This window comes from Uloborus diversus, chromosome 2 (genome assembly GCF_026930045.1).
Source record: "Uloborus diversus isolate 005 chromosome 2, Udiv.v.3.1, whole genome shotgun sequence".
Lineage (NCBI taxonomy): Eukaryota > Metazoa > Arthropoda > Arachnida > Araneae > Uloboridae > Uloborus > Uloborus diversus.
In genome coordinates this window covers 221,304,571-221,330,740 of record NC_072732.1, presented here as the reverse complement: position 1 = coordinate 221,330,740, position 26,170 = coordinate 221,304,571, and the positions used below count along the sequence as shown (strand labels likewise).

Sequence of the window (26,170 nt, the reverse complement as noted above, 5' to 3'; positions counted from 1 at the left end):
GTCCCAGGAAAACTGTCGCTTACTTTCGACGAGTTCAACCGGTAGCTACCGGTTAATTGTTACGTCACAACTAGTGACGTCAGCTAATGCTAAAGCATTGGAAGTGACGTCATTATTTCAACCGGTGAGCTACCGGTAGCTCATCGAACGGAACCTAATAATGATTCGCCAATCTGGTTACCCAACCCAGAATAGGTGGATCCATTTCAGAATGGATGGGTTTAATGTTAATTTGGAGAAATTATTATATTTTTTTTCAGCTGAAAAACTAAGGCAAAAGAATTTTTTATTCTCTCTCTGAGAATTACTTCAATGCAAAACATTCATCTTATTTTTCTCTTTTGTATATCACTTCAACATTTTTAAAATAACGTTAAATTTTGCGGACATGAGGTTTTTGTCCTAAATATTCAAATGCAAAAACAGCAGTAAGTCAACATTTTAACGCTTAAAAATCTGCGGGTGGAACTTTTGTGAAAAGAACTAATAACATCATGTGATGATTACTAGATCTTTCGTTTATCTATAAAACATATAATAAACTGGACAAAAAGTTGACTTATTTTGCTTCGCTTTTCAAGGTGTACATTTTTTTCATTTCATTTGCGATGCTTTAGAAAGAATATCTGAATTGCTCTCGATGTAATTGGCAATGATTCTCCAATGATCGGTTGATCCGAATCCCGATGGATGCGAGTGGTGGAGGATGTTGATCCGCATCCGGATCCGGAAGCAAACTTGTATGATCTCTCCTCTCTCGTTGTGATAAAGCATCCTCCTCACTGCTTTGCAGAGACAATGCTAATTCAAGCACTTCAATTTACCGGGTGCTCGATGGATCGGCACTTTAGAAACTGAAAATGAACAAAACAATGTTCGGATTTCGATTTAAAATTTAAACGTGGCCCTTTGCTTTGCTTCTCAATTAAGCCTATATTTTTTATCTTTTTATGCGGTATAATCATCGCGATGCATCGTTATTTTCTGTTCCCGATGGGATTTGGTTTCACACTTTCGAGCAAATGATTTCAGCAAAACATTTTCTGGATCATGGTAAGTCGCAGATTAACCTACAGTTTTCAAATTGACGATATGTATGTTGAAATTTTGTGTGAGAGTTAATTTTTTTGAAAAATGTGACAAGAATGTTGGAAAAGGTAATGTTGCTTTTTTATGAAATACTGATTAGATTTGTGCATGATATTAATATAATTTAGTGTTGTGATAAAAGTTGTTTCACACACAGTCAATGAAAGTTCAGAATATCTGAAATTAGACTATGATGTTACCAAGACTTTAATTCATGAGTAATGTTTCCCAATTTCAATAAAAATATGTATGTTAATTTGCCACAGAAATAATTTTTTAGAAATCTGTTACTATGGCTGTTCAGTATTTAAACTGGATCATGCATTTTGAGTCCTTTTTAAAAAATAAATCCTTACTCTTCTCATACTGTTGTTTGAATTTGATCATTTTACATTTCATCAATTTTCTCTTATTCTTGTTAGGATTGAGTTTTTCATATTAGTTTATTTTTTAATCATGTTTCGGCAAGGTAAAACTTTATCATTATTTTATGTATGTATAGTAAGGCGTAAATGTTATTAAAATATATATATATATATATATATATATATATATATATATATATATATATATATATATATATATATATATATATATATATATATATATATATATATTTGGAAAATAATTGGTTGTGATCTGGGCTTCACTGATTTTCAGATCACAAAACTGTTTGACATCTCAAATTAAAGTACGAGTTTCATATGGTTATAACTATTCCTCTTACAATAATACAGTAAGATAAATACAAAAATTTGAAGAGTGTTGGTTACCCCACATTAATCCAATGTGTTGTCTTTTTGTAGAAGTTTAATGAACAATCAGAGCTCATTTCAAATTTAATTCTTGGACTTAAACACTTTTTTGGACACGTATATACTTAAATGAACCTAGTGGGTCGAATTATCGCTCTTAATGACAATATTTTAATACACGTAGAATTATAGTCTAGAAAAGTAGTAGGGAGGACCGATGATTTCGTAGACTTATCGTTGTTATCTTTAGTTTTATGTTGTATTTTTCATTTTTTAGACAGTTGGAAAATAAGAAACTGATTTTTCAGGCTAATTGCTAGGAAATGTGATTGGATTTGTCAGAAAAAGATCCTATTTTAATTACAACACTTTGTATGACGCATACAAAACTACAACCAAAAATGTAGCAAATATATCTGTTAATTCCACTGTAAAATCTTAAAAAATTGTCGTAATAGTCATGCTGCTAAAAACATAGTGTTCAAGTTTCACATTTTACTGACTCCTAATGGTTATCAGCATTAGGTAACTATTTTATGATCCAAGAAAAAATGTGCAGTCAGTGGTGGATTGATTTACGATGTCTCAATTGCAAGAGATGACATACATAAGAGCCTAGAAGAGAATCCTAAAAAAGTGCTTGAAAAGTATTTTACATAGTTCTGTTCATGTCATAGAGACCCACAAAAATGCAGTGCGACAGGCCTCCGAACTTGTAAATCGCCAATTTATGCAGTGACACTTTTCCCAGTGTCTTTTGTCTTAGAGCATTAATTCCCAACTGCAGACCACTAGGGATCCACAAACAGGAAAAATTAATCTGTCACTTTTATAGTTGAAAAGAAATTTATTAAAGAAAACTTTTGGATTTATCTCTTTTCACCAAATGCAGTCAACTCTTAACAACTCAAAGTCCCAAAGGACCGGCTAAAATGTTCGAGTTATTGGTAGTTCGAGCTATGGTAAGTTTCCACAGCAGTCTCAAGAGTTTGGGACCTGAAGAAAACTTCGAGATAAAGGAATATTCGAGTTAATAAACTTCGAGTTATCGAGAGTTGACTGTATATTGTTGTGAAAATATTATTTCTAGCATATCGTCGCCTCAGAGCAACAGTAGGATATTTTACTGTTATTCCTGGGATTAGATGTCTTACTGTTGCTCTGAGGCGTCGATATAGTGTCCACTTAGAATTCGGAAGAGTACCAAGTAATCCTCAAGTAGTAAAAAGATTGAGAACCATTGTCTTAATAATATTAAATTATATTGACCCTTTAGGTGGATTTAAGGGTACACTTCAAAGTGACATAGTGTTTTATGGAGTAAACAATACAAAAATATCCTTTTCTCATGATAGTAATTTGTAGCTTTACATGTTTTAGGATTTCTATTAATATATTCTCTTGGTTAAGAAGGTCATATCTTGCTGATAACTTTTTCTTATTTTAATTACTTGATCTCTTCTTTCAGTCGTGATTCCCTTGCCGGAATCAGCGAAGAACAGCAGAGCTTCAGCCTCGACCACCGCGAGGGGATGATCTTGAATGCCGATCATGGACTGTCGATCGATTCCTCGACTCAATGATCAAGGTCTTTTCTTCTTCTTCTTCTTCTTTTTTTTTGGAAACAAGAATGGGTTACCTGTTTGGTGTAAACTAAATGCCAGAATGATATTGCCCTACACAAATTGTAAAATGTATATTGTGTACATGTGTTTTGAGGTTCTAAAGAGAATCCTTTATAAATATGCGAAGAGTTTTGAGTGTACTAATAGCATGATACCTTATGTACTAATATTTGGGCTTTTTCTGTGCAAAAGCATACTCTGGTGACCTGCAAGAGGCTCTAAACCCAGCAAGGTTGGTCCTCGTCAGTTTATTAGTCCCAAAATAGATCAATGGCCCTCTTGAAGCTATCCACCCCCTTGCTCATTATCACCTCTTCTGGTTTAACTGTTCGGAGTGTCCTCAGCTCTACTAAAGTACTGTCTGACCATCAATTTCATGGAAGGGCTAATATCTGGTTTATAGGCGGAAATGGATGTATCTATTAGTTTAGGGATGTTAGTTGGTTTGTTTCAGATGTGCACTTTTGCTTCTCTATTATTTAGCCTTAGTTTTGTAAAAATGAAAATTTGCTCACAGCAGCATATTTTAAATCTAAACTATATTCGATCCATATTCTTACGGCAAAAATTAATTCATTTATTTATTCACAACGAAGTTTTGAGCTTACCATTTTGCTTTTACGTTCCTGAACGAAATGAAAATATTTTATTTTCTTTTTGTTGTTTCCATGGTAACTATTTTTGTTTCCCCTATTTTATTTTTGAGAGTGCAATAAATGAATAAGGCACTAGTGACATTATAAAAGGCGTGCATCAAAATCCCATCATTATTTTCCCTTCTCCCCTGCTAGATTCATTCAGATGGAATCCTCTTTACTTGGCAGATTGCCGAATTACATACAATCCGTGGTCAAACAGTAGTAATTTTTCTTAATTTCCAGAATTGCCAGAGATTTGAACAGCTTAAGACAATAACCCCTTGTACTGCTTTCCATGCAAAAATTTAACCCATTTACATCTTTCACTTTCATAAATTTAAACAGCTGCATTGTGTCCCCTCTGACTCTTCTTTGCTCCAGGCTATACATATTAAGTCTATTAAGTCTGGTATCATAATCTAAATCTGAAAGTCCCCTTACTAGTCTAGTTACCCTTCTTTGAATCCTTTTCAATACACAAATACCTTTCCTTGGATAAGGCGACCAAAACTGCATGGCATACTCCAAATGGGGTCATACTAAACTCCTATATAAAGGCAGAACCTTCTTAGATTTGTTTGAAATAGATCTATTGATAAACCCAAGCATTTTGTTGACTTTGTTACTTGCAATTCTGCGCTGTTGACTAAAAAGACACCCAAATGAAGAGCAGTTTCTGCATGTATTTCGAAGATGTTTTTGATGCTATCAAATGTAGTTTAATATGTTTTTATAGTGATAATGAAGATTTTATTTTTTTTTTTTAATTTGATAGTACCTTTTTGGTATTTATCAGAGTTGATTTTATTAAAGACCTGTGTTCCTAATAAGACCAATTAGCCATTTTTTGTTTAGCTACTCACAAATGTAATCAAACTTAAAATTTCACATGGAATTACTTTCTTCTTATCATTTATGAGTCATTTGATTCATGTACTAAAAGTAGTTCCAATTCAATCAAAAATAGCCATGTTCACTTGGACTTGTTACTACCCTGGAAAAAACCTGCTTTAAACTGCATTCCGGTCATTTCCCGGGTAACTCTAGACATTTCTTCCTGTGACTGGACTGAAGTAAATGCTGGGTCTTTATCCAGAATGCTCTTTGCGAAACGTGTTTGTCAACTTGCTGGGTTTTGCCGCCACAGATTCTGGATAAAACCACTTTCTCAGGTACCAGGGTTCGCACGCTCCTTCAAAACTCCTCCAATAATCCTTCATTTATAAAAATTTTTTGAAGGGCCCTTCAAACTCCTTCATTTTGGTTTTAACTCCTTCAAAACTCCTTCCTTTTTAGTTCAAGACTACATAATCTTCCTCTGTCACAGAAACTTAAAATACTTTGATTGACAACTAATTTCATCACTAAGATGATTTTAATGTAGTAATTTCGTGCATTTATTATTTTTTTGATTTACAAATTGATCATAGTTAATTCATAAATGTTCAAGGAGAAATTTTTATTAGAAGACTAAGACATTTCATAAGTGAAGTAAACCATGCTTAAATGGTGCTTGGCTGTTTTTTCAAGTTTTATGATTATTGTTTTTTCCTCCACCACAATTTCAGCAGCAAAATTCAAGTTGTCTAATTATTATTTAAATATTTAAAACTACATAAGTAAATGTACTACATTAAGTGATTGCGTTAAAAAAAACAAACAATTGTTTAGTTAATTGCAGTTATGATATTGTAAAAAGGGTCATCCACAAGTGATGTCATGCTTTGAGGAGGAGACGGGCTCTTGAAATTGTGACAAGGGGAAGAGAGAGGGTGACAAAAAGTGTCATCACACAGTTATTGTAACAATATGTTTGTAAAAAATATGACGTGACAAGAGGAGAAGTTTGGGGTGAAGTGTGACACTTTGTGATAAAGGGTGCTGATGGTCAAATATATTGAAAAAAAGTGTGACATCATTTAATGACACTCCATTAGTACTCCTTCAAAATCTCATTTTACTCCTTCAAAACTCCTCCAAAACTCCTTCATTTTATTTCTGAAACTGAGTACGAACTCTGGGTACAACCGTGCAACCTCTTTTTACATGTTAACGATACATTTTCCAACCAGCTTTTTTCAGACCCGGAATGCGGAATTGCAAAGTGCAAAAGTCTCATGTGAACGTAGCTAGTGAGCGAGTATTAGGCTCTGAACCTTAGGTTGACCTTATTTGGCACACTTACCTTTTAAAAATCATTGACTACACTTTGTGTTTCAAATATACTTCGTACAATTCAATTCAATAGAAAATAAATCTGCTTGTAATAATTTTTCCTTATGCCTCTTTTGTTTTCTCCTTTTTATTTTTCACTAGTGGTACCTGCACGGCTTTGCTCGTAACAGAAAAATTTAAAGGTCTTTTGGTTCGCCTGTATATTTACAAATAATGTATGGTGAATTTTCTCACCAATTGGCTTGTGCCCATGTTACGGTTCCACGTTATGATAATTTCGTAATTTACTCGTCCATCTTATGAAAATTTTGTTCTTAAAATTCGAATAGAAAAAGAACCACATCGAATTTTCGAAAAATTGTTTCGAGGTGCACACCCCCATGGTACAAACTAACTTTGTGCCAAATTTCATGAAAATTGGCCGAACGGTCTAGGCACTATGCATGTCACTGAGATCCTGTCAGACATCCGGACAGACAGAGGGACATTCAGCTTTATTATTAGTAAAGATGTTGCCCATAATCTTAAGAAGATTACTTACTTCTCTAATTATTTTGCATTTTTAAATTTTTGCATTTCTGTTGTGGAACTTTAAAGGTGCTATGAAAATATTACGACTAGTTAATGCTGATTTGCAATGTTTTGCATTTTACAAATATAAATGAGTTACTCACTCTTTATTTCTTGATTTAAAAATTTAGACATTTTTAATAATTCCTTTATATTAAAATTATTGTTAGTTTTTATTTTCTTTGCTTGGACTGTTCAAAAATCTTAGTTCATTTAATATGTTTGTGAGTACATAACCTTTCAGTTTACCGATAAAAGCATTTGTTTGAGTTTACAATACTTAAAATGTATGTAAAAATTTTGATGTTAGAAAACCTCAGTGTTTTTGGGTCGATGTATTTATACCATCAATGTTTTAGTTTTTAGCATCAATAATTTCAAACATTCATGTTTTTTATCAATGTCATAGTCATACCACTACCGTGTATTATTTAACTTTCCATAGCTGCGTCACTTCCAGTGATGTTCCCATCAATTTTTCTGAGGGTATACCCCAGTAATTCATTGCACACAATATGTGTACATGATCATATACATAATGTCAGGATATTAAAATTTTTGAAGCTTGAGTGTGTACGCTGTGTGTCTAAAAAATGTTTCAGAGTATACTGCATATATGGAGAACACCACTGGTCACTTCAAACATTCTTTTTCAAATTTGTAAATAATAAGTTGAGACTTAATGTCAAATGAATTTCTGAAACAAAATCCTCCATAAAATGTGCATTATAATTAAAGGAAGTTCAATTTAAAGAAATTCGCCTTAAAAAATATGAAAAAAATGTCTCAAAGATCTAAAAATTGAAAATCCGAACAATCCAAATCCCCTGTGAGTCCTTATTTTCAAAGTTCAAGTGTCTCTCAGATCACTTCTTTAGAAGGTTCACTGTTTAGCTTGGGGTGTCCACCCCTCCAAGAGCAAAGGTGCAGCCCCCTAATAATAGTAAATACCCCCCAAAAGCAAGAGCCCCTCCTCAAAAAGTTAAAAATACCCTCCAAAACATCCCCCCCCCTTATAAATTTCAATGGCACAGTCTGCGCCATGATCCCTCTCCCCTTCCAGGTGGGCACCCCTTGTTTAGCACCAGGGCCGGATTTGGAAGTATGGAGGCCCCGGGGGCCATGAAGAAGTGGAGGCCCCTAATCAGGGTTCAAAAAGATCATCATAGTTTCGAAAATATCCGATACTTTGATATATATCCGAATATTTTGATATATATGTAGATATCCAATATTTTCGCCCTGTAAAAGCTAGGATATTTTGTAAAAATTTTATTGTGGGGACCCCTTTGTTGTGGAGGCCCCGGGGCAGTAGCCCTGCCTGCCCTCCCCTAAATCCGGCCCTGTTTAGCACAATATTTCTTATTATTTGTGCTTTTCTGAAATCTAAAAATTCTTCTTGCTGATTGACTAGATTCATATTTGTACTTTTGTCTTGTGTAGTAATGCGTACATTTGCTTTGCAGAGGCGCATCGAGCCCTGGAGCTGCTGGAGGAATATCATAGCAAGCTGACTCGCCCACAGGACAAGCAGCTGAAGAATGCCATTGAGAGAGTCATACGCATCTTCAAGTGCCGGCTCTTCCAGGCCCTGCTTGGTGAGTGTGTCAGAAGATTTTGTTCGGGCTCGATGCCGGAGTTTCGGTATTTTTTCACTTGTTAATATTGAAGAGCCAGTATCATTCTGTTTGTTTTTGTCTCCAAACTCAGGTTTGTGAAAGAAGCTCTTTTTTAATTTAATAAACCAAAAAACTTTTTTTCTGTTTTGGTTTATGCCTGACTATTGATACCCGCACGGCTTTGTCCGTAATAGAAAAATTCAAATGACTTTTGTTTCGCCTGTGGATTTACAAATAATGTATGGTGAATTTTCTCGCCAATTGGTTTGTGCCTATGTTACAGTTCCACGCTATGATAATTTTGTAATTTACTCATCCATCTTATGATAATTTTGTTCTTAAAATTGGAATAGAAAAGGAACCACATCGATTTTTCTAAAAATCGCTTTGAGGTACACACCCCCATGCTACAAACTAACTTTGTGCCAAATTTCATGAAAATCGGCCAAACGGTCTAGGCGCTATGCGCATCACAGAGATCCAGACAGAGAGACTTTCAGCTTTATTATTAGTAAAGATTTATTTGGCTTAAAACTGTTTGTAACAATTTGATTTTCAGAAAGTCCTCAAGTTTTTGTGAATTAATTGTTGATGAATGTTTAACATTCACATTTGTATTTCACAATGATTAATTAAATAACTAAAAATACAATGTTGTAATTTCATTTCTTTATAAGTAGAGCTTCCTACATGGGAAATAGTGTTTAAAAATCTTTAACCAATAAAGAAATATTAATACTATACGTAAATGGGCACTGGGGTAGTAGATAAATAATCAAATAATTTACTGTGAGAGTTAGGACATTATTAATTATAAATATACCAAGAATGAAATTTTCTTAATTTATTTTCTCACAAGTATAACTTCCTACAATAAATAAATAAAAAAAATTCATAAGCATAACTTGCTTTTAGGCATTTTTTGTCTTCATAGGATCAATTTTGCAGTATCTACAAATGAAACATACCAGTTTTATATCCATTAGATAAAAGCCAAAAGGTCAAAATAAATTTAGTTTTAATTTTAAAAAAAGTTACAAATCATCTACAAATTTACCTAATTTAATCAAGTCTTATGTTAATAGGAGGAATAGGCTTTAAGAAAATCATTATGTTTTTTATTGCAGCAGGGTTTAATAGCTTTAGGAAAACAATTGTTTTATTGGAAAAAAATTATTTTTTAATTATAAGGCTCAAATAAAAAGACTTCTGAAGTCTTTTCCAATCCTAGTTTATTTCTTATTTTTGACTTAACAGCTCCAAGTAATGAAAATATTCTTTCAACACGTTTCACTAGAAATGTTTTTGTAAAAATTAATGTTTATTGATTCTCTTACAGGAGAAAATTTTCTCTTATATTGGAATAAATAGTTTTAAAAAAAGTCTTTGAAAGGTGAAAATTTTGTATTAAAATTTACTATTAGTGCGCAGAGCTACACAGATATTTTCTGTTTTCAAAACGTGATGCATCTTTTCTTTCTTGCTCTGATTCCATCATGGATAGAACATGTAATGCCAAAATGTGCGCAGGTGTTAGGAGATTCTTTGTGCCTACACTCTATGTGCTCTTGAAATTCTTAAGTTATTTTTCGTTTCTTTATCATTTAAAAATTCTCCAAAGCTTATATGCACTACAAACTGCATCAATGATACTTTGATGCATCTCTATAAATCTTAAATAATCAAGTAAATCAAGTGGTAAGATGAAGTTTTGACTGAAGTATGCCTTTTGGGCTGTACTGAAATGTAAGAAACTGAAAAAATTAGCAGAGTAAAAACAAAACTACTTGGATTTTTTCTCTATGTTATTTTGGAAAATTTAGTTGTAAATCTACGTAGTAGGGTCAAAAAGTTCCCGGAATAGTCGCTTACAGTCAAGTATTTGTTCGCTGGAAGAGAAATTTGTGTTTGGGAGGTTGGCATCACTGCTAGTGAAGGTCATATGAGGTTCAACAGGAAGATGTTGTTAGTCTCGTGCGTGCGGTGTATTAATATTGTAGTCTCTGATTTCTCTTTCGTCGAATTGTGTAATGTCGTCATTAGAGCAACGTGGCAATATTAAATTCTGTGTGTTGCTGGAGAAATCACCCTCAGAGACTCTTGAGATGCTGAGAAAAGCATACAGAAACTCTGCGATGAAGAAATCGGCAGTTTACGAGTGGCACAAGCGTTTCCTTGGCGGTCGCACAACAATTGAAGATAATGTTCGGACCTTCCACTTCCACTACTGTTGACAATGTTGAGTGCGTTCGAAAACTTGTGCGTGCGGACAGGCGAACAAACATTGATACTATTGCCTCCGAACTTGGTATTTCACATGGGAGTGTTCACAGCATTCTTCATAATGACTTGAACATGCATCGTGTTTGCTTACACATGGTTCCGAAAATGTTATCCCCTGAGCAAAAGGAAATGAGAGTGACCATGTCCAGGGACTTGATTGAAATGGCTGATGCACACGACAGCTTCCTGTGCAAAATTATAACAGGTGATGAGACTTGGTGCTTTCTTTACGACCCTCAGACGAAACGGCAGTCTGCTGAATGGAAGTCAAAAAGTTCACCCAGAAAACAAAAAATTCGCTTGGACAGAAGCCGGGGTAAAGTAATGTTGGAGGTATTTTTTGATTACCGTGACTTGATTCATTATGAATTTATTCCTGAAGGGAGAACAGTAAATAAAGAAATGTACAGAGAGATCTTAAAACGGTTACGAGATTCAATTCGACGAAAAAGACCTGAAAAATGGGCAGAAAATGATTGGTTTTTGTTGCATGACAATGCCCCTTCACATCGCTCTCTATTGGTGAAACAGTACTTAGCTAAGAACAATGTTACCACTCTGAAACACCCACCATATTCTCCCGATCTTGCACCACCAGATTTTTACCTGTTTTCACGGCTGAAATTAGCATTGAAGGGACTCGTTTTGCTAATTCATCGGAGGTGATTGAAAATGCGACAAAGCAGCTGAAAGAACTTTCAAAAACCGGCTTTCAGGAGTGTTTCCAACAATTGTACGAACGCTGGAATAAGTGTGTGGATGCAGGAGGAGAGTATTTTGGAGGAAAATAATGTAAGAATGTAATATATATTTTCAATTAAATTGTATTAACCAATTCTGGGAATTTTTTGACCCTACCTCGTATGTACCTAATAAGAAAAGTTGAATTGATTAGAAAGAAAAAAAACTTGCATTACGTTAAAAAAGTAATTTTAAATTTATTAAACTGTTATATGGATGCTTCAGTTGCCAAATCGATTAACTCCACTTAAAACGAGCTGATGTGTGCATCACATGACTTCCTTTTACTCCAATTTAATGTCATTTCCCCATTATTGGCAATTTTAATGTGATTCAATTGTTTACTCTCTAAATATCACCAACAGTGGCCAAATTAAAACCAAATTAAAAAAAATAAAAAATAAATAAAAATTGCCAAATTTGTCGTCAAGTTGCCGACAAAACTTGGCGACCAAAAGACTGGCGATATATCGGCAAGGGTCCAACACATTATAACACAACTTGAGTTTACATCGAAATTAACAATGATTTCCCTCCACAAAGGGGCAAAAGACCCCCTTAGGAACATCCGAATGCAACCAAAAGGGAAGGTGCACAACAAGACCCCACTAGGAGTCTACATACCAAATTTCAACTTTCTAGATCATACCGTTCTTGAGTTATGCAACATACATACGTACATACAGACGTCACGAGAAAATTCGTTGCAGTTAACTCCGGCATCGTCAAAATAGATATTTCGGGTGTCTGTACGTTTCTAGGCATATATCCACGTGTGATCGGGTCGAAAAAACTCAATATTCATTCGGGGATGCGAAAAATGGAAATTGAGGCCGATTTTTGAGTGAAAATTTTTTTGCGAAAACAATACTTCCTTTTTTGTAAAAGGATGTTAAAAAAAAATCATCATTTTTGCTTTAATAGTGCTTAGCATGTGAATTTACATTAAAGTTTTGGTTCGGTACATTTCTGACCATGTGATGGCAGAAAATGTAACATGAGGTCCTATGTACTCCTACGTAAAACACAATGTTCTTCATAACTTTTCTCGACTTTTTTTTTTATGGAGTTAATCTATTTGACAAGTGAGGCATCCCTATATCTCCAAAGCTTTTACCAGTTACTTTGCATAAATTAGACTTTCCATTTTCTAACAATGTGTAAAATTCCTGAAAACATTTGGAGGGGAAAAATTTGGTTTCCCTAAAAAATCATGTTAAAAAAAATAGTATGGTTAAAAAAAAAAAAAACACTTGCAATGAACCAGTTTTAAACCAAACAATCCTGTCAGCACCTCTGATTTTTTTTCCATACTCCAACTTTTCAACAATTTTGCCGGTAATTATGAAAATATTCTTCTTGTAGATCTGTTAAAATGCAAATCTAAAACTTTAACTTCGACAAATTCTTTTGATTTCCGTTTTTATACTGTCGATACCTTCAGTTTGAAAAATGCAATCTCTTTGAATCCAATATGAGTATAATTTTTTCTCCTTTTTAATATTTATTACACTTTGTTAAGATGTAAATAAATATCCTTTTGTCATAATTTGAAAATTTTCAGGCAAAATTCCATGCTTATTATGGGTATCAAGTTAAATGCAGAATTGCCGGTTTAATTTTATTTTTGCCTCAGTTTTGTCAGCAGTTATTAATTGTAAAACTTTATAATGCAATTTAAAAAATATTTAACTTGAATAAATTGTTTTATTTGCCATTTTTTTACACGTTAAAATGCCTTCATTTTAAAAATTACAATCCCTTTTTTTCGCCTATGGGAATCCAATATTTCTTATTTTTGATACTTACTACCTTTTTTTTATGAGGTAAACAAATAAAATTCCTTTCTGTTTTTATTATTTATTTGAGATGTTTTTGCTTTCTAAAAGGCAAACAAATTTGCTTTTTCAATGTTTCACACAGTTAAATTAATGTGTTATCAAAAATCAGAAGCATTTTTCAAATTATTCTTATTTTTTTAGTTATTTCAATTTTTGCATGTTAAGAAGGAAATTTTTAGAGGCATTTTTTAAAAACATACAATCTTTTTCATTTTGATTGAATTAAAAACTTTCATTTTTTATTTCACTTTAATGGTGACAAAATAATGATGTATTGTTTATGATCTAAGTAGAATAACACCTACTGTAAAGTGGTTCAATAATTTTTTTGCAAACAGTACAAAAACTATTTTACTGAAAATGAATCAAATGACTAACACCATTCTTTAGATATTAGTACTAAAATAGTATTTTATCTGAACCAAAATTATTCTTTTCCTATGTCGAATTTGCATAGTGGTTCAGCTCTAGTGTTATGGTGATAATTGTATTATATGTTTAAATCTTTCTATGTAAAAAAATCTTATGTTGTTCAAGTCACTCTTTGACAGATTTTTTCTTTCAACCACTAAAATTTAGTAATTTTCAAAGATTATGTTTGAAATATTTTGTACATGAGTACTTGAACAATGTTACTACATTACAGGCCCTGAAAAGAATTCAAAAATGCACTTAATAATTGTTTTACACAGTTCTGTGATAGATATAGGGGTCCCTAAAAGTTCACTGCCAATGGCCTCCCAACCAGAAAATCTGCCACTAAGTGTTTTTGTTGTCGTTAAGATATTTTTTCTATGTAGGTCAGGCAGAAAGTTAGTTGTACTTCTTCGCAAATCTGTTCCATCTAGGACAATTTTGATGAAATTTTGTTGCAATACTTCAGCCATGTACCTTTATCGTGTGACAGCGACTTCAACAAGACACGTTCAGTTTTTCTGATTATCAGTCGCAAACATGTCTCAACAGCTGCATGTAGCATCTGAATTAGAAATGCAAGGAGTGTTTCAATTTTGTAGGCAAAAAGGTACAATTGCACTGCAATTTATGTGCAATAGCATGAAGTGTATGGTGAAAATGCAATGTCGTGTTATGCAATTGTGAAATGGTGCAGCATGTTTGAGAATGGACGTACAGATATTGACGACGCTGAGCGCGAGGGAAGACCAAGTTTAGGTGGGAAGTGTGGGATCACCCTCCTTAGCTGCTTGAATCTTTCACCTCCTGACTTCCATGTTTTTTGGTCCCATAAAACAAGAACTTTCAAAGCAACGATACCATTTGGATGCCGAAGTGAAAGCTGCAATCCAGCAATGGTAATTGAACATTGGATGGGATTTCTTTGCAGAAGGTATCGAAAAACTTGTACAACGCCTGAGCAAGTGCTTAAATAATGGAATTGGTTATGATAAAAAGTAGATTTTCAATGGAACTTTAAGGTAACAATAAAGTTATTGTAAAATTTCAATCCTTTTTTTTTTGTTTTCTTGAGCAGTGCAACTAACTTTCTGACTGACCCTCATAAATAGCTTTGCTTTCTATGCAGTGATGAAGGGATGAATTCCTCTTATTCTGAAACAAAGTGCACTTTATGTTTTAAGTGTTTGTTATTCATGTTGCAGCTGATAATAGGGTAGGTAGAATTGCATATCAATTGAAAAAAAATCTTTAGTGTGAAATTATTAGAAAGAACATTATTTAGTAGTCAAGTGGCATTTTTTTTTGGACATTCTGCTTCCGTCCTTTGGATGTGGTTCGTTTAGATACTCATGGTTTGGACGTTCAGGTATTCTTCGGATGACACGGTACCTTGTACAACAGGGTTTCGATATTACACAAACTTTGTGATCATTATTACAGGGATTCAGGGTTTGCTGATATATATCATGAAAAATATCCAATATATATATTTTTGATAGTTATTTTTTTGAAGTACAACATTTGCAATATAAAAATTATGTATATTTGTCGTGTTAATGTTACTTATTATTAAAAATCATGAAAAAAAGTACTATATTTATTTAGCATGCTGATTAATCATTTGTGTAATGCAAATAATATAATATTCATTCTTTATTTTATATCCATAAAATTATTAGTAATATAACAATTTCAATATAGATTAAAAATGCCTAGTTGAAAGTTGGTCGGAAGAAAGAAAAATGTCTTATGGATGTGCACTGACTAATATATATATTTTTATTTCTGAGCTATATAAAATTCGTTAAAATAGTTAAGCTAACGAAAATGAGTAAAGCAGCTGCTTAACTCATGCTTAAGTGATTAAACTAAAATTAAAAGCAATTTAAAATAAAATATTAATTCTAAAATACATATAAGTACAATATTACACAAAACATGACATATGGTTTTAAATAACCATTTCATGTTTTAATTTTACTAAAATTTTTATATTTATGAACATGATACTGTGATGTTTTTCTGCAATTTCTACAGGGCATCATTTATGTTTAAATGCTATTCAAAGTACATAATTTTTTACATAAAATGTGTTTCATTAATATAAATAGTTAATGAAATATTAATTTTAAAGTTGATGCATTAAAATTATAGTATAAGAAAATTAACAACTCAGTGGTTTGAGTAAGCAGTTACTATTTAAACACTTAAGTTAGCTCTGATTGAAAATCTCGGATGCATATCAAAATATCCAATATGTATCAAACTATGGAATATTTTTGATACTTTAAAAAATATCATGATATCTTCGAACCCTACATAGAATCTATATCACACAGTATAAAAGTGGAATTGAATACTATGCAGTTTTGATATAATAAAAATTTCATTTTTATTTCAATTCACTGCTAAAAAGTCATAAAAAATAACATTATTTCAAAGTTAGCAAACAATATATATTAAACATTGTAGCTATATAATAATTATATTTTATTTTATGTATAGATTTTTATTTTGTCGTTGTTGCTCACAGACAAACTTTATTGCTGCAGAAAATCTCTGATTTTCTTTTTGACAGTATGCGTTTTGTTCTTAATAAAAGTTTCTTTTTAATTTTCTTAAAAGTAAGTAGCATAATTTGTATGTTTTATTGGAATGTAGTTTCAGCTATCTTTTGATTGTACACCTTAAGACTTGACTTCGGTATAACACGGTACACGTTGCTTTGATTTACATTTGTTCAAAGTTTCGTATAACACGGTTTTGTTATACCACAAAACACAGTTCCAATACAACATAATACATATTGCCCTGATTTATGTTATATACATATCTAACTAATTTTAAAATAAACAAAGTAAAGAGTTAAAAAATGAAAGTTTTCCTGTACCATGGTTTCGATATAGCCTGATACGAATTAACTGTCAGGGGCCAATCCAGGATTTTTTTCTCTCTACCTATTTTTGTGAAAGTATTGCATCATTCTATTTTGTGAAAGTTTTTTTTATCAGCATCATTTTTGTGAAATTTTAGAGGCATCCTAATTTTTGTAAAAAAGAAGTAGAACAAGTGAAATTTTAGTTCGAAAAGTGTAAATGTCATTTAGTATTATTTTTAACAGGTTTCTTTTTTTCGGGGGGGGGGGGGGGGAGCTAAAAACCTAAGAAGTATGAAAAATATCATTGTAATTTCAGCTTCATAGGCTATGTACTGTGTACAATATAGGAAATAATGAGAAACACGGTTTCCTAAAACAGATGTTGAAAGATTGCAATAATATTGCATAAATACACTTTGGCGAGAAACAGCTAAAATTTAGTTGAAATACTACAAAAAGGTTTCTATTTAAGCGATTCTTCATATAAACCTGCTTAGAATTTTATTTCATGAGTAAATTTTGTTTTAAACAGGGAAACAAATTTTATGTTTTAAAAAGCGAATTTTTGTGAAATTTTCGATGTTTTTGTGAAGCTACTGATATAACTTGATTTTTGTGAAAGTACCGATTTCAAAACAAGATTTTTGTGAAGGTACCGAAATTCCGTAGCAAAACCAGCCTGTATTGGGCACTGACTGTGTTATACGAGGGACGCCCCTGTAGTTGTTTCCTTTGTGTCTTTTTGCGGTGCGTTGATCTTGGTTTTCGTCTTCCCAGACATCCAGGAGTTCTACGAGGTGACTCTGCTGGACGACTCGAAGAGTGTGCAGCAGAAGACGGCAGAAACCCTGCAGATCGCCTGCAAGTGGGAGAACTCCTCTTTGCCCCTCTCTTCGCTCACGGCAGGGACGTTGCTAGACTTGGAGGTGAGTCTCTCGTGTCCTTTGTCGGCCAGGTTGCCAGGGTTGCCAGACGTCCCGGATTTCAAGGGACAGTCCCGTATTTTAAAAAATTGTCCCGCGTCCCGGCGTCGTTCCATACGGGACGGCTAAAGTCCCGTATTCTAGCTACTAACAATATTTAACAAAACGAGACATTATTTTATGGGAAAAAATAAAGTAAAACAAAAAATGAAATAAAGAGCAATAAGAAAATCATGTGGCAGCAAACACAAAAATTATTTTGTTTTAATTTGGTTTTTGTTTTGGTGGCAGACCATGAGGAGCCGAATGATTGCTTCCTCTTTGCTCATTGATTAATATTGGAAATATATCGTCAATAGCAATGGAAACAATTTTTATTCTTTGATCGGCGACATTTTGTAAGATTTAATGCTTTATTACGAATACGATTGAATATTTCAGATTTATCATGAAGAGACGTTCTACGTTGGAAAGCACCACTTAAAAATGCACCATATCCAGTAATTGCCCTCAATCTCAAAAATATTACCCTCCCCCCCTTCACTCTTAGAAGTCTGTCCCGTATTTGCTGTTCTTAAATCTGGCAACCCTGCAGGTTGCGTGAGTTTCGCCCAGTGGTGGGTTAGACAATGGCCCCATTAGATGGCGCTGACACTTAACGGGCCTTGACAATTTGTGGCTTTTCTGTGTTAAACCCATGCAGCTTATGCATCCACCAATCAATGTCAACCTTTCAAAGTTTGTTTATTTTTTGATTGGATGTCGCCCATTTTGACTGCAAGAGCGCTGAACGGGACCCTTGCATCCACCAATCAATGGCAACGTAATGGAAACAGGTGTTCAGTGTAGCACACTCTTTGTTGCCATGAGTTTCAGCAATTGTCACAACCTATAAGAATTAAGTCATGGTTAGACCAGGAATAAAACCAATTATAACATGGTTGACATGCTACAGGAAATATACAGATAATTCAAAAAGCAACAAAAATAATGGGAAAACCCAGATAAACTTGAAAATTTCCTTGAAAACCTGGAAAAAAGCAGGGGATTTATTTTTTGAAGTTGCAAAATTCAATGTCCAAATGTATAAACTATCAAAAAATAAACTAATGAATAGATAATAATTTAATAAATAAAATGAAATAAAAAATGGTAATTTTATTTTAGTTTTTTTTTTTTCGTATTAAAATGTTTACTATAAAAATAAAGGTTATGTTTTGTTTGACATGCTTCTAGAATTTGATGCTAGTTTAATTTAGAGAGCGTGAGACTTGTCGCCAGTATTTATTTTTCTGCTTAACTTATGTATTTTTCTTTCTTACAAGGTTCTGCAAATGAATGGTTAAGAGAAGGTTTTTTTTTTAATTATTTTTTATACAAAGTGAAATATAAATGCTCAGCCACTTTAATATTATTTCAGTTTCAATTTACTCTTCCTCTTATTTTTAAATATATATTTTTCCTGTGATGAAACTAGCAGGGTCTTTTGGATTCATAGACCATTTACAGTTGTTTTTTTTTTATATATATATTTTTGTCTACTTGTTTATATCCTTAATCCAGTTGTTCTTTTGCATCTGTCTTAAAATCTTGCCATTAGAAATAAAAAATAAATTTCAGCCAGCTCTTTGATGGTAAAATCCAGTTTTGGCCAGTGGCATTGTCAAACCAGTTTTGTCCAGCCTAAACTACAACCCCGATAGTCAGGGCCGTGGCCTGGAGTTTATGTGGGCTCTCCTTTTTCTACACATAAACTATCGTACCAATGCACTATTGTGATATTTAAGGGCTATCAAATGGAAAATGCTGCCAATTTGCTCCGCACGCCACAGCTCTTATATTTCATGAAGAAATAATAACATAAAAAGGTAATAATGAACAAAATTTATTGCTTAAGAAATCACAAATGTATGCATGATTGCTTTCGCAAAAAATTGTTCATTACCTTTTAAAATTCTTGCTTTTTCATGAAATATATGTGCTGTCATGTGGGGGAGCAAAACGGCAGATTTTTCCTCAAATGGCACTTTAAGCAGTTTCTTTGTTTTAGTATGCATTATAACAGTTTGGTTACCAACGAAACTGTTATAATGCATACTAAAATTCGTTTGGTCGAAATTCTAGTAATTTCAGTATGACATTTGAAAAATTACCACTATTATATCACATAAAATGTTGGTTGTACTGCCATAGCAAGATGAAAAATAAAGTAATGCATACGTGTCAATTGCTACTGCATTTTATCAACACTTCTTTTTTTTTATATATGCCTACGCCTGAAATATTGTTTAAAAATGATCAAAAATATGAAAAACAATAGTAATAAAGTAATCTGATTTATGTTTTTTGAAAAAGCAATCTGAATTTGGGGCTCCTAACACTGGGGGCCTGGGCCCAGCTGTCCCATGTGTTAATCAATCTGACTATATTTCCAGCAGGGTGTCCATCCGATGGAAAAGACACAGTACCTTATTTTGGGCTGTTTTGTCTCTGAGTTATGGATCACTTAGCTTATTCATTATTTTCTACTTTTTAGAGGCAATTTTCTCGCATCTTGAGCTTCGGAATTTACTTTACATATTCAACAAGTTCTCACTGTTTGGGAGATAGTTTGTTGACCAAAGAAATGTTTAATGAACTCACTAAAGTGTTTGTGGTCAAAAGTGTTTGTTTATGGAGAACAATAAATAACGATGAATTTATAAACTTACTCAACATTCATAAGCTTTGTACATTCAATGTGAATATTTGCTCTCATTGGGCCTGATTACTGAATAGGCTAACTAGGCCTTGTGCTGTCGTTTGACGGATTTCTATTTTTAAAAGAAAAGCTTGGAGATGCCGTGAGACAGAACAAAATAAAAGTTAAAAAGTAATAAATAAATCAGTGACTAAGTGAAATCTGGGTAAGTTCCAGACAAATTAACTTTTTTGTCTAACTTGTAGACAAAACTTGTATCTTAAGAAAGATATTAATGTATTGGAAAGGGTTCAAAGGTGAGCTACAAGGCTAATAAATGGACTTTCTCACTTACACTATGATTCCAGGCTTAGAAGGCTAAAAATGTACAGTCTTGAGCAAAGAAGAGACCGAGGGGACATGATTCAGTTGTTTAGATTTATTAAAATGAAAGATGTTACGGGGCTGAAGTTTAAAACTGAAAACAGGACAAGGGGTCATTGTTTTAAGCTATTTAAATCTCAGGCTAACATGGATGTTAGGAAAAATTATTGTTTTAGCAGGGTAGTGGAACCTTGGAACAGTTTACCGGAAGAGGTGGCAATGAGCATGGGAGTAGATAGTTTTAAGAGGGCCATTGATCTTCACTGGGGATTGTAAATTGACTAGGACCAGTCTAGCTGGGCACAGAGCCTGTTGCTGGTCGTCACATTTGTATTTGTAAAATAAAGTAACTGGAAAAATCCAAAAATGTGGATAGGTAGAATTTTGTCTACTAACTTAAGGATGTTTTAAAGTGCGATAAAAAAATAAAAGCAGCCAAAAATAACTTTTCTTTTTTGAAATATCATAAAGAAATATTATTATCTATGAGGCTTGTTACTGTTGTACTAATAATTAATTTTATCCAAATTATAAATGTTATAGCCTATCTATTATGTACTATTCCTGAAAAAAAAATTGTTCTTGAGAAGGCTGGGAAAGGAACTTCCAATTCTTCGAACCACCAATTAGTGAAAGGTTTCAGCTGTTCCCATTTGAGTTATCGAGTACATTATAAGAAGGGGGGTGCTTGCATTCATACACAGACTTTTTTTCTATTGTGAAATTTTTTTGTTTACAATATGTATATATTTTCATTTCAAGTATGACGTTCTACATACAATCCTTTTATATACTTAAATGCCAAATGAAGAACATGCACCTTTTAAATTTCTGTTGTGAGAAATTTTAAAAGTTTCACCTCTGTCCGACATTTTGTGTGTAAGTGTCGATACTTGGAGCAATCATCCAGCAATCGAAAGATTTATTTGAATCTGTATTGCGATAGAGTGCGAAAAGTATGTGTCCACTCATTGCGCTCTTCATTGGTCAGAATTTTAGTAAACGTAAATAAGAAAATTTATGAAAAAAAATGGAAATTTTAGGTATATTACTTTTTAAGTCTGTGTATGAATGCAAGCACCCCCCTTCTTATAATGTACTCGATAACTCAAATGGGAACAGCTAAAACCTTTAACTAATTGGTGGTTCGAAGAATTGGAAGTTCCTTTCCCAGCCTTCTCAAGAACAATTTTTTTTTCAGGAATAGTACATAATAGATAGGCTATAACATTTATAATTTGGATAAAATTTATTATTAGTACAACAGTAACAAGCCTAATAGATAATAATATTTCTTTATGATATTTCAAAAAAGAAAAGTTATTTTTGGCTGCTTTTATTTTTTTATCGCACTTTAAAACATCCTTAAGTTAGTAGACAAAATTCTACCTATCCACATTTTTGGATTTTTCCAGTTACTTTATTTTACAAATACAAATGTGACGACCAGCAACAGGCTCTGTGCCCAGTTAGGCTGGTCCTAGTCAATTAATTAATCCTCAATGAAGATCAATGGTCCTCTTAAAGCTATCCACCCTCTTGCTCATTATCACCTCTTCCGGTAAGCTGTTCCGAGTGCCCAAGACCCTACTAAAGTAGTAGTTTTTAAAAATTTCCAAGATAGCCCGAGATTTAAATAGCTTGAGACAGTAACCCCTTGTATGCTTTCCCCGCAAAAATTTAATCCATTTACATCTTTCATTTTGATAAATTTAAATAACTGAATGATGTCCCCTCTGACTCTCCTTTGCTCCAGTCTATACCTTATTTACTTTATTTTAAAGTGAGTTTTGCAAATCCTAATACTTGCTGATTATTTGGAGGTGGTAAAGATTCCTTATCATTATCTTCATCAGAATCTGCACACGAAAGCTCAGAACGAACAGCTTGCACAATCATTTTGTAGAACAAGGATTCACATGCAATTACATTTCCCTCAATATTCAAGTAATCTTCCATTTCTGCCCAATTTACATCTACAAGGATCTCAAAATGATCCCATTTGTCGCTCACTTTAGCTTTGTTACCATTGCTGTTTATGAAAACACAATTCTTCAAGCAGTTTTAACTACTGCGTCTGTTATAAACAAAATTTCTTCTCTCCTGACTTCAGTTCACTTTGCTTCCAACGTCTTTTTTGTCCTAAAAGCAGGAATATTTGAGTCATCCAGAAAATAAAGTCAACTTTTCCAATTTTCGCGGAAATGTTAAGTCTCTCAAAGATTTGCCAACAATGAAATTTTAGGTCTCCAGCCACGTCAAAAAGTTAAACAAATGGGAAATTTTCACTCAATCTTTCAACACTCTGCGCATTAAGGCGTACTATTGTACCTATTTATTCCCCATTATCCGGCATGCCGGGAAAAAACGAGGCTGACCAGCATGCCGGAAAATTCGAATTTTCTGGCATGTCGGATAATTCGAGTTTTATTTTGCAAATAAACAAAAGAAAACTTCCCCATTCAGTCCCAATCAAAAGGCAAACCACTGTAAGGAAAAAAAATAATAATAAATCCCGAAAGTAACCTCTTTCTAAAAGAATGTATATTGCAAACAATATGTGCTTGTTATTTACGGTAGGTCATTAATAGTGGATTTAATTATATGCCAATAAGAACTTCAATTCAGAGCAATCATCTTTACTGTGATTTGTTCTTAATTTTTTTTTAAGATAAATTATTTTAGATTCCTTTTAGAGGTATGTTTAATTTTTATTTATTGAATAGCTATTTTAAATTCTTTGGTACTGGTGTAGGGGCGGTCACTTACTGCTTAAATGTTTGCTTACTTAGTTTTAATTTAATTTTTACAAAATTATTCAATATTTAACAATATTTTTCTTGTTAAAATAACAAATGACATTCTTAGTAAATATTTTTACAAAGCTAAACTGTTTTTATTAATACTAATAAGATATGTATAGAACATGTATTCATTTTTAAGCTGAACATATATTTTTTATGGCATTAATATTTTTTCCCTAACCTCAATTTTCTGGCATACTGGAAAGGACCAGGCAAGTGCTATTGAAAATCTGGTGACCCCCAAATTTTGGGGCATGCCGGATGTTGCGGGGTAATACGGTATATAAATTATCCAGCAAAAAAACCTTTTTTATTTTTCAACTGCATTTTTATGCATAAAATGAAAGTGAAATTTCGTAAAAACTCGGGCTTAAAAGGATTACATTCGGGATGTAGAGACAACTTTGTATTAAAAATGCTACGTTATTTTGGGTTTAAAAGAAAACTTTGAGATAACAGAATATTTATGTTATAAGGCTTTGAGTTATCAAGACTCGAATGCATATACACCTGATCTTTCAATGTAAAATTAAATGTTTTGTTCTCAAAAACTAGTGGCTCAGAATATTTTTTAAAGAAGAACATTCATCTTTACTATAAGAGTCATCTATCTATTTCAAACAAATCTAAAGAAGTTCTTCTGCCCTTATATAGAAGTTTGGTAAGACCTCATTTGGAGTATGCTGTTCAGTTTTGGTCTCCTTATCTTAAGAAAGACATTAATGTATTGGAAAGGGTTCAAAGGCGAGCTACAAGGCTAATAAATGAACTTTCTCACTTAGACTATGATTCCAGGCTTAGAAGGTTAAAAATGTACAGTCTTAAGCAAAGAAGAGACCGAGGGGACATGATTCAGTTGTTTAAATTTATTAAAATGAAAGATGTTACGGGGCTGAAGTTTAGCACTGAAAACAGGACAAGGGGTCATTGTTTTAAGCTATTTAAATCTCAGGCTAACATGGATATTAGGAAAAATTATTATTTTAGCAGGATAGTGGAGCCTTGGAACAACTTACCGGAAGAAGTGGTAATGAGCAAGGGAGTAGATAGTTTTAAGAGGGCCATTGATCTTCACTGGGGATTGTAAAATGACTAGGGCCAGCCTAGCTGGGCCCAGAGCCTGTTGCTGGTCGTCACTTTTGTATTTGTATAAATACAATAAGTGCTTGCCTTTACATTCAAATCTTGTTGTTTAGAAATGATAATGATAATATTGTTATCAAGTAATTTAGTAATTAAAAGATAATTTAAATAATACGTAGTAATTAACTGGTTACTTTAAAAAAATTAAAAACTGCACTGGTTTCTGGGCCAAAAAAAACTTGAGAAACACTGGTCTATAGTGTTTTAAGGAACACTGTAGAGAACAAATTAAAGGAGGATGAGAAAGTTGTGTGGGCATTTGAATATTTGCATGTTATTGAAAAATATGTGTTTGCGAAGTTAATGCACCAATTTAGTGCTCATTCTTAGTTTTACTAAATATATATGTACTCATTATAAAGGAAACTGTTACAGTGTATATGAAAATACTTCTAGAATCCAGCGAGAAGCATCACAATTCTGCAGTGAAGAGCAGAACTAGGACTTATAAAGCTTTCTGCCCAAAACCAGCATGAGTCATCCATGGATTTGCCCGTAGTTGTTTTGTTTTATTTATTTGAGCATGTCTTTTTCTGCTTTTGTTGTCTTTAAGTTTTAGAGATTTATTTATTTATTTGTTTATTTATTTATTTCTCCCCAGCTAGCTCTTCCATGCATAGAACCCAGAATAGTTTGCTTTGCTTCCTGTCCAGAAGAGGTGACGGCTCAATAAAATTTGTTTGTGTCATTAGTTGCATGTCTGTGTTTATTTCCATCTGTGGGCGAAATTGAAACTGTGAGGTGAAACTGCGAGTTTAGGGGCAAAATATAATGCCTAATTATTGGTTTGAGCCTAAATATATACTGAAGAATTGATCAAAAAATCTGTAAAATTGTCCAATGAGTTCAGGGTTGGCAAAAACCCGGGGTTTTTTTATTAAAGCCCATGGACCCAGGGTTTTTTGGGTTTTTTAAATAAAACCCAACTAAAGTTGGGTTTTTTAAAAGAAATGTGGATTTTTAAATCTTTTTTTAGGGAAAATGTGGGGTACTTGTAGCATATTGTAGCGTAAGTAAATGGACAAAGCGCAAAAATGGTCTTGGGGTAAAAAAGCTGGAAAACTAGTTAAAATTCAGCGTTTTCTAAAGAAAAGTATAAAAGATGACAAAAATAAGAATGGTGAAATTTCTGATTTTTTAGTTTCCATGATTACCAACAGTTAAGGCAAAGTTACTTCTCGAGTCTATCGTTCATTTTTAATTACCTTTTTTTTAAAACATTTTACTTTATTGTATTTCATTTTGTTATGCAAAACTAGTGTAGAACCTCAAGCAGTTAAAATCTCTTTTTACTGAATTACAGCTTAATCAAGACATTGAATTTTATGTTGCCTGTTTTTCTATTTCTGTGTACAGAGTAAGAAATATTAAACTTTTTCGTAAGATAATGAAAATACTGTACACTCTATTCTGTTTTCTGTCTGACCATTTGAAAAACCTGTTAATTTCTAAAAAATATACCTTGTGTGTGTGTGTTAATTCGAAATTTGTCACGTGTTGGTTTGCAGAAAATAATTCACATGAAAACCTTTAAGCTAAAGTAGTTTCCTCTGTACAATCTACAAATATTGAGAAAATCAGACAGGCCAGGACTTACTCAAGATA

General features: G+C 33.0%; 1 protein-coding gene across 3 annotated transcripts; it reads left to right on the top strand.

Moving 5' to 3' along the window:
• Positions 1-355: 355 nt before the first annotated feature.
• Positions 356-25,269, top strand: LOC129217714 (disks large 1 tumor suppressor protein-like). 3 transcript variants are annotated; one of them, XM_054852050.1, is made up of 5 exons: positions 356-1,053; positions 3,313-3,432; positions 8,319-8,450; positions 17,409-17,557; positions 24,962-25,108. In XM_054852050.1, exons 2-5 carry the CDS (start codon positions 3,387-3,389, stop codon positions 24,992-24,994), a joined length of 360 nt encoding a protein of 119 aa, XP_054708025.1. In that variant the 5' UTR covers positions 356-1,053; positions 3,313-3,386; the 3' UTR covers positions 24,995-25,108. The 3 variants fall into 3 exon arrangements, with proteins under 3 accessions (XP_054708025.1, XP_054708026.1, XP_054708024.1); XM_054852051.1 differs by lacking the exon at positions 24,962-25,108 and adding an exon at positions 25,171-25,269 and having other exon boundaries at positions 357-1,053; XM_054852049.1 differs by lacking the exon at positions 24,962-25,108 and adding an exon at positions 25,167-25,253 and having other exon boundaries at positions 357-1,053.
• Positions 25,270-26,170: the final 901 nt, after the last annotated feature.

What these genes read in the sequence shown, in the direction of transcription:
- LOC129217714 (XM_054852049.1), top strand. Translation starts at nt 3,387, where the DNA reads ATGCCGATCATGGACTGTCGATCGATTCCTCGACTCAATGATCAAG. An exon ending in GCTCTTCCAGGCCCTGCTTG is followed by an intron (nt 8,451 to 17,408) that starts GTGAGTGTGTCA and finishes TCGTCTTCCCAG; the next exon opens with ACATCCAGGAGTTCTACGAG. An exon ending in GGACGTTGCTAGACTTGGAG is followed by an intron (nt 17,558 to 25,166) that starts GTGAGTCTCTCG and finishes ATTTCTCCCCAG; the next exon opens with CTAGCTCTTCCATGCATAGA.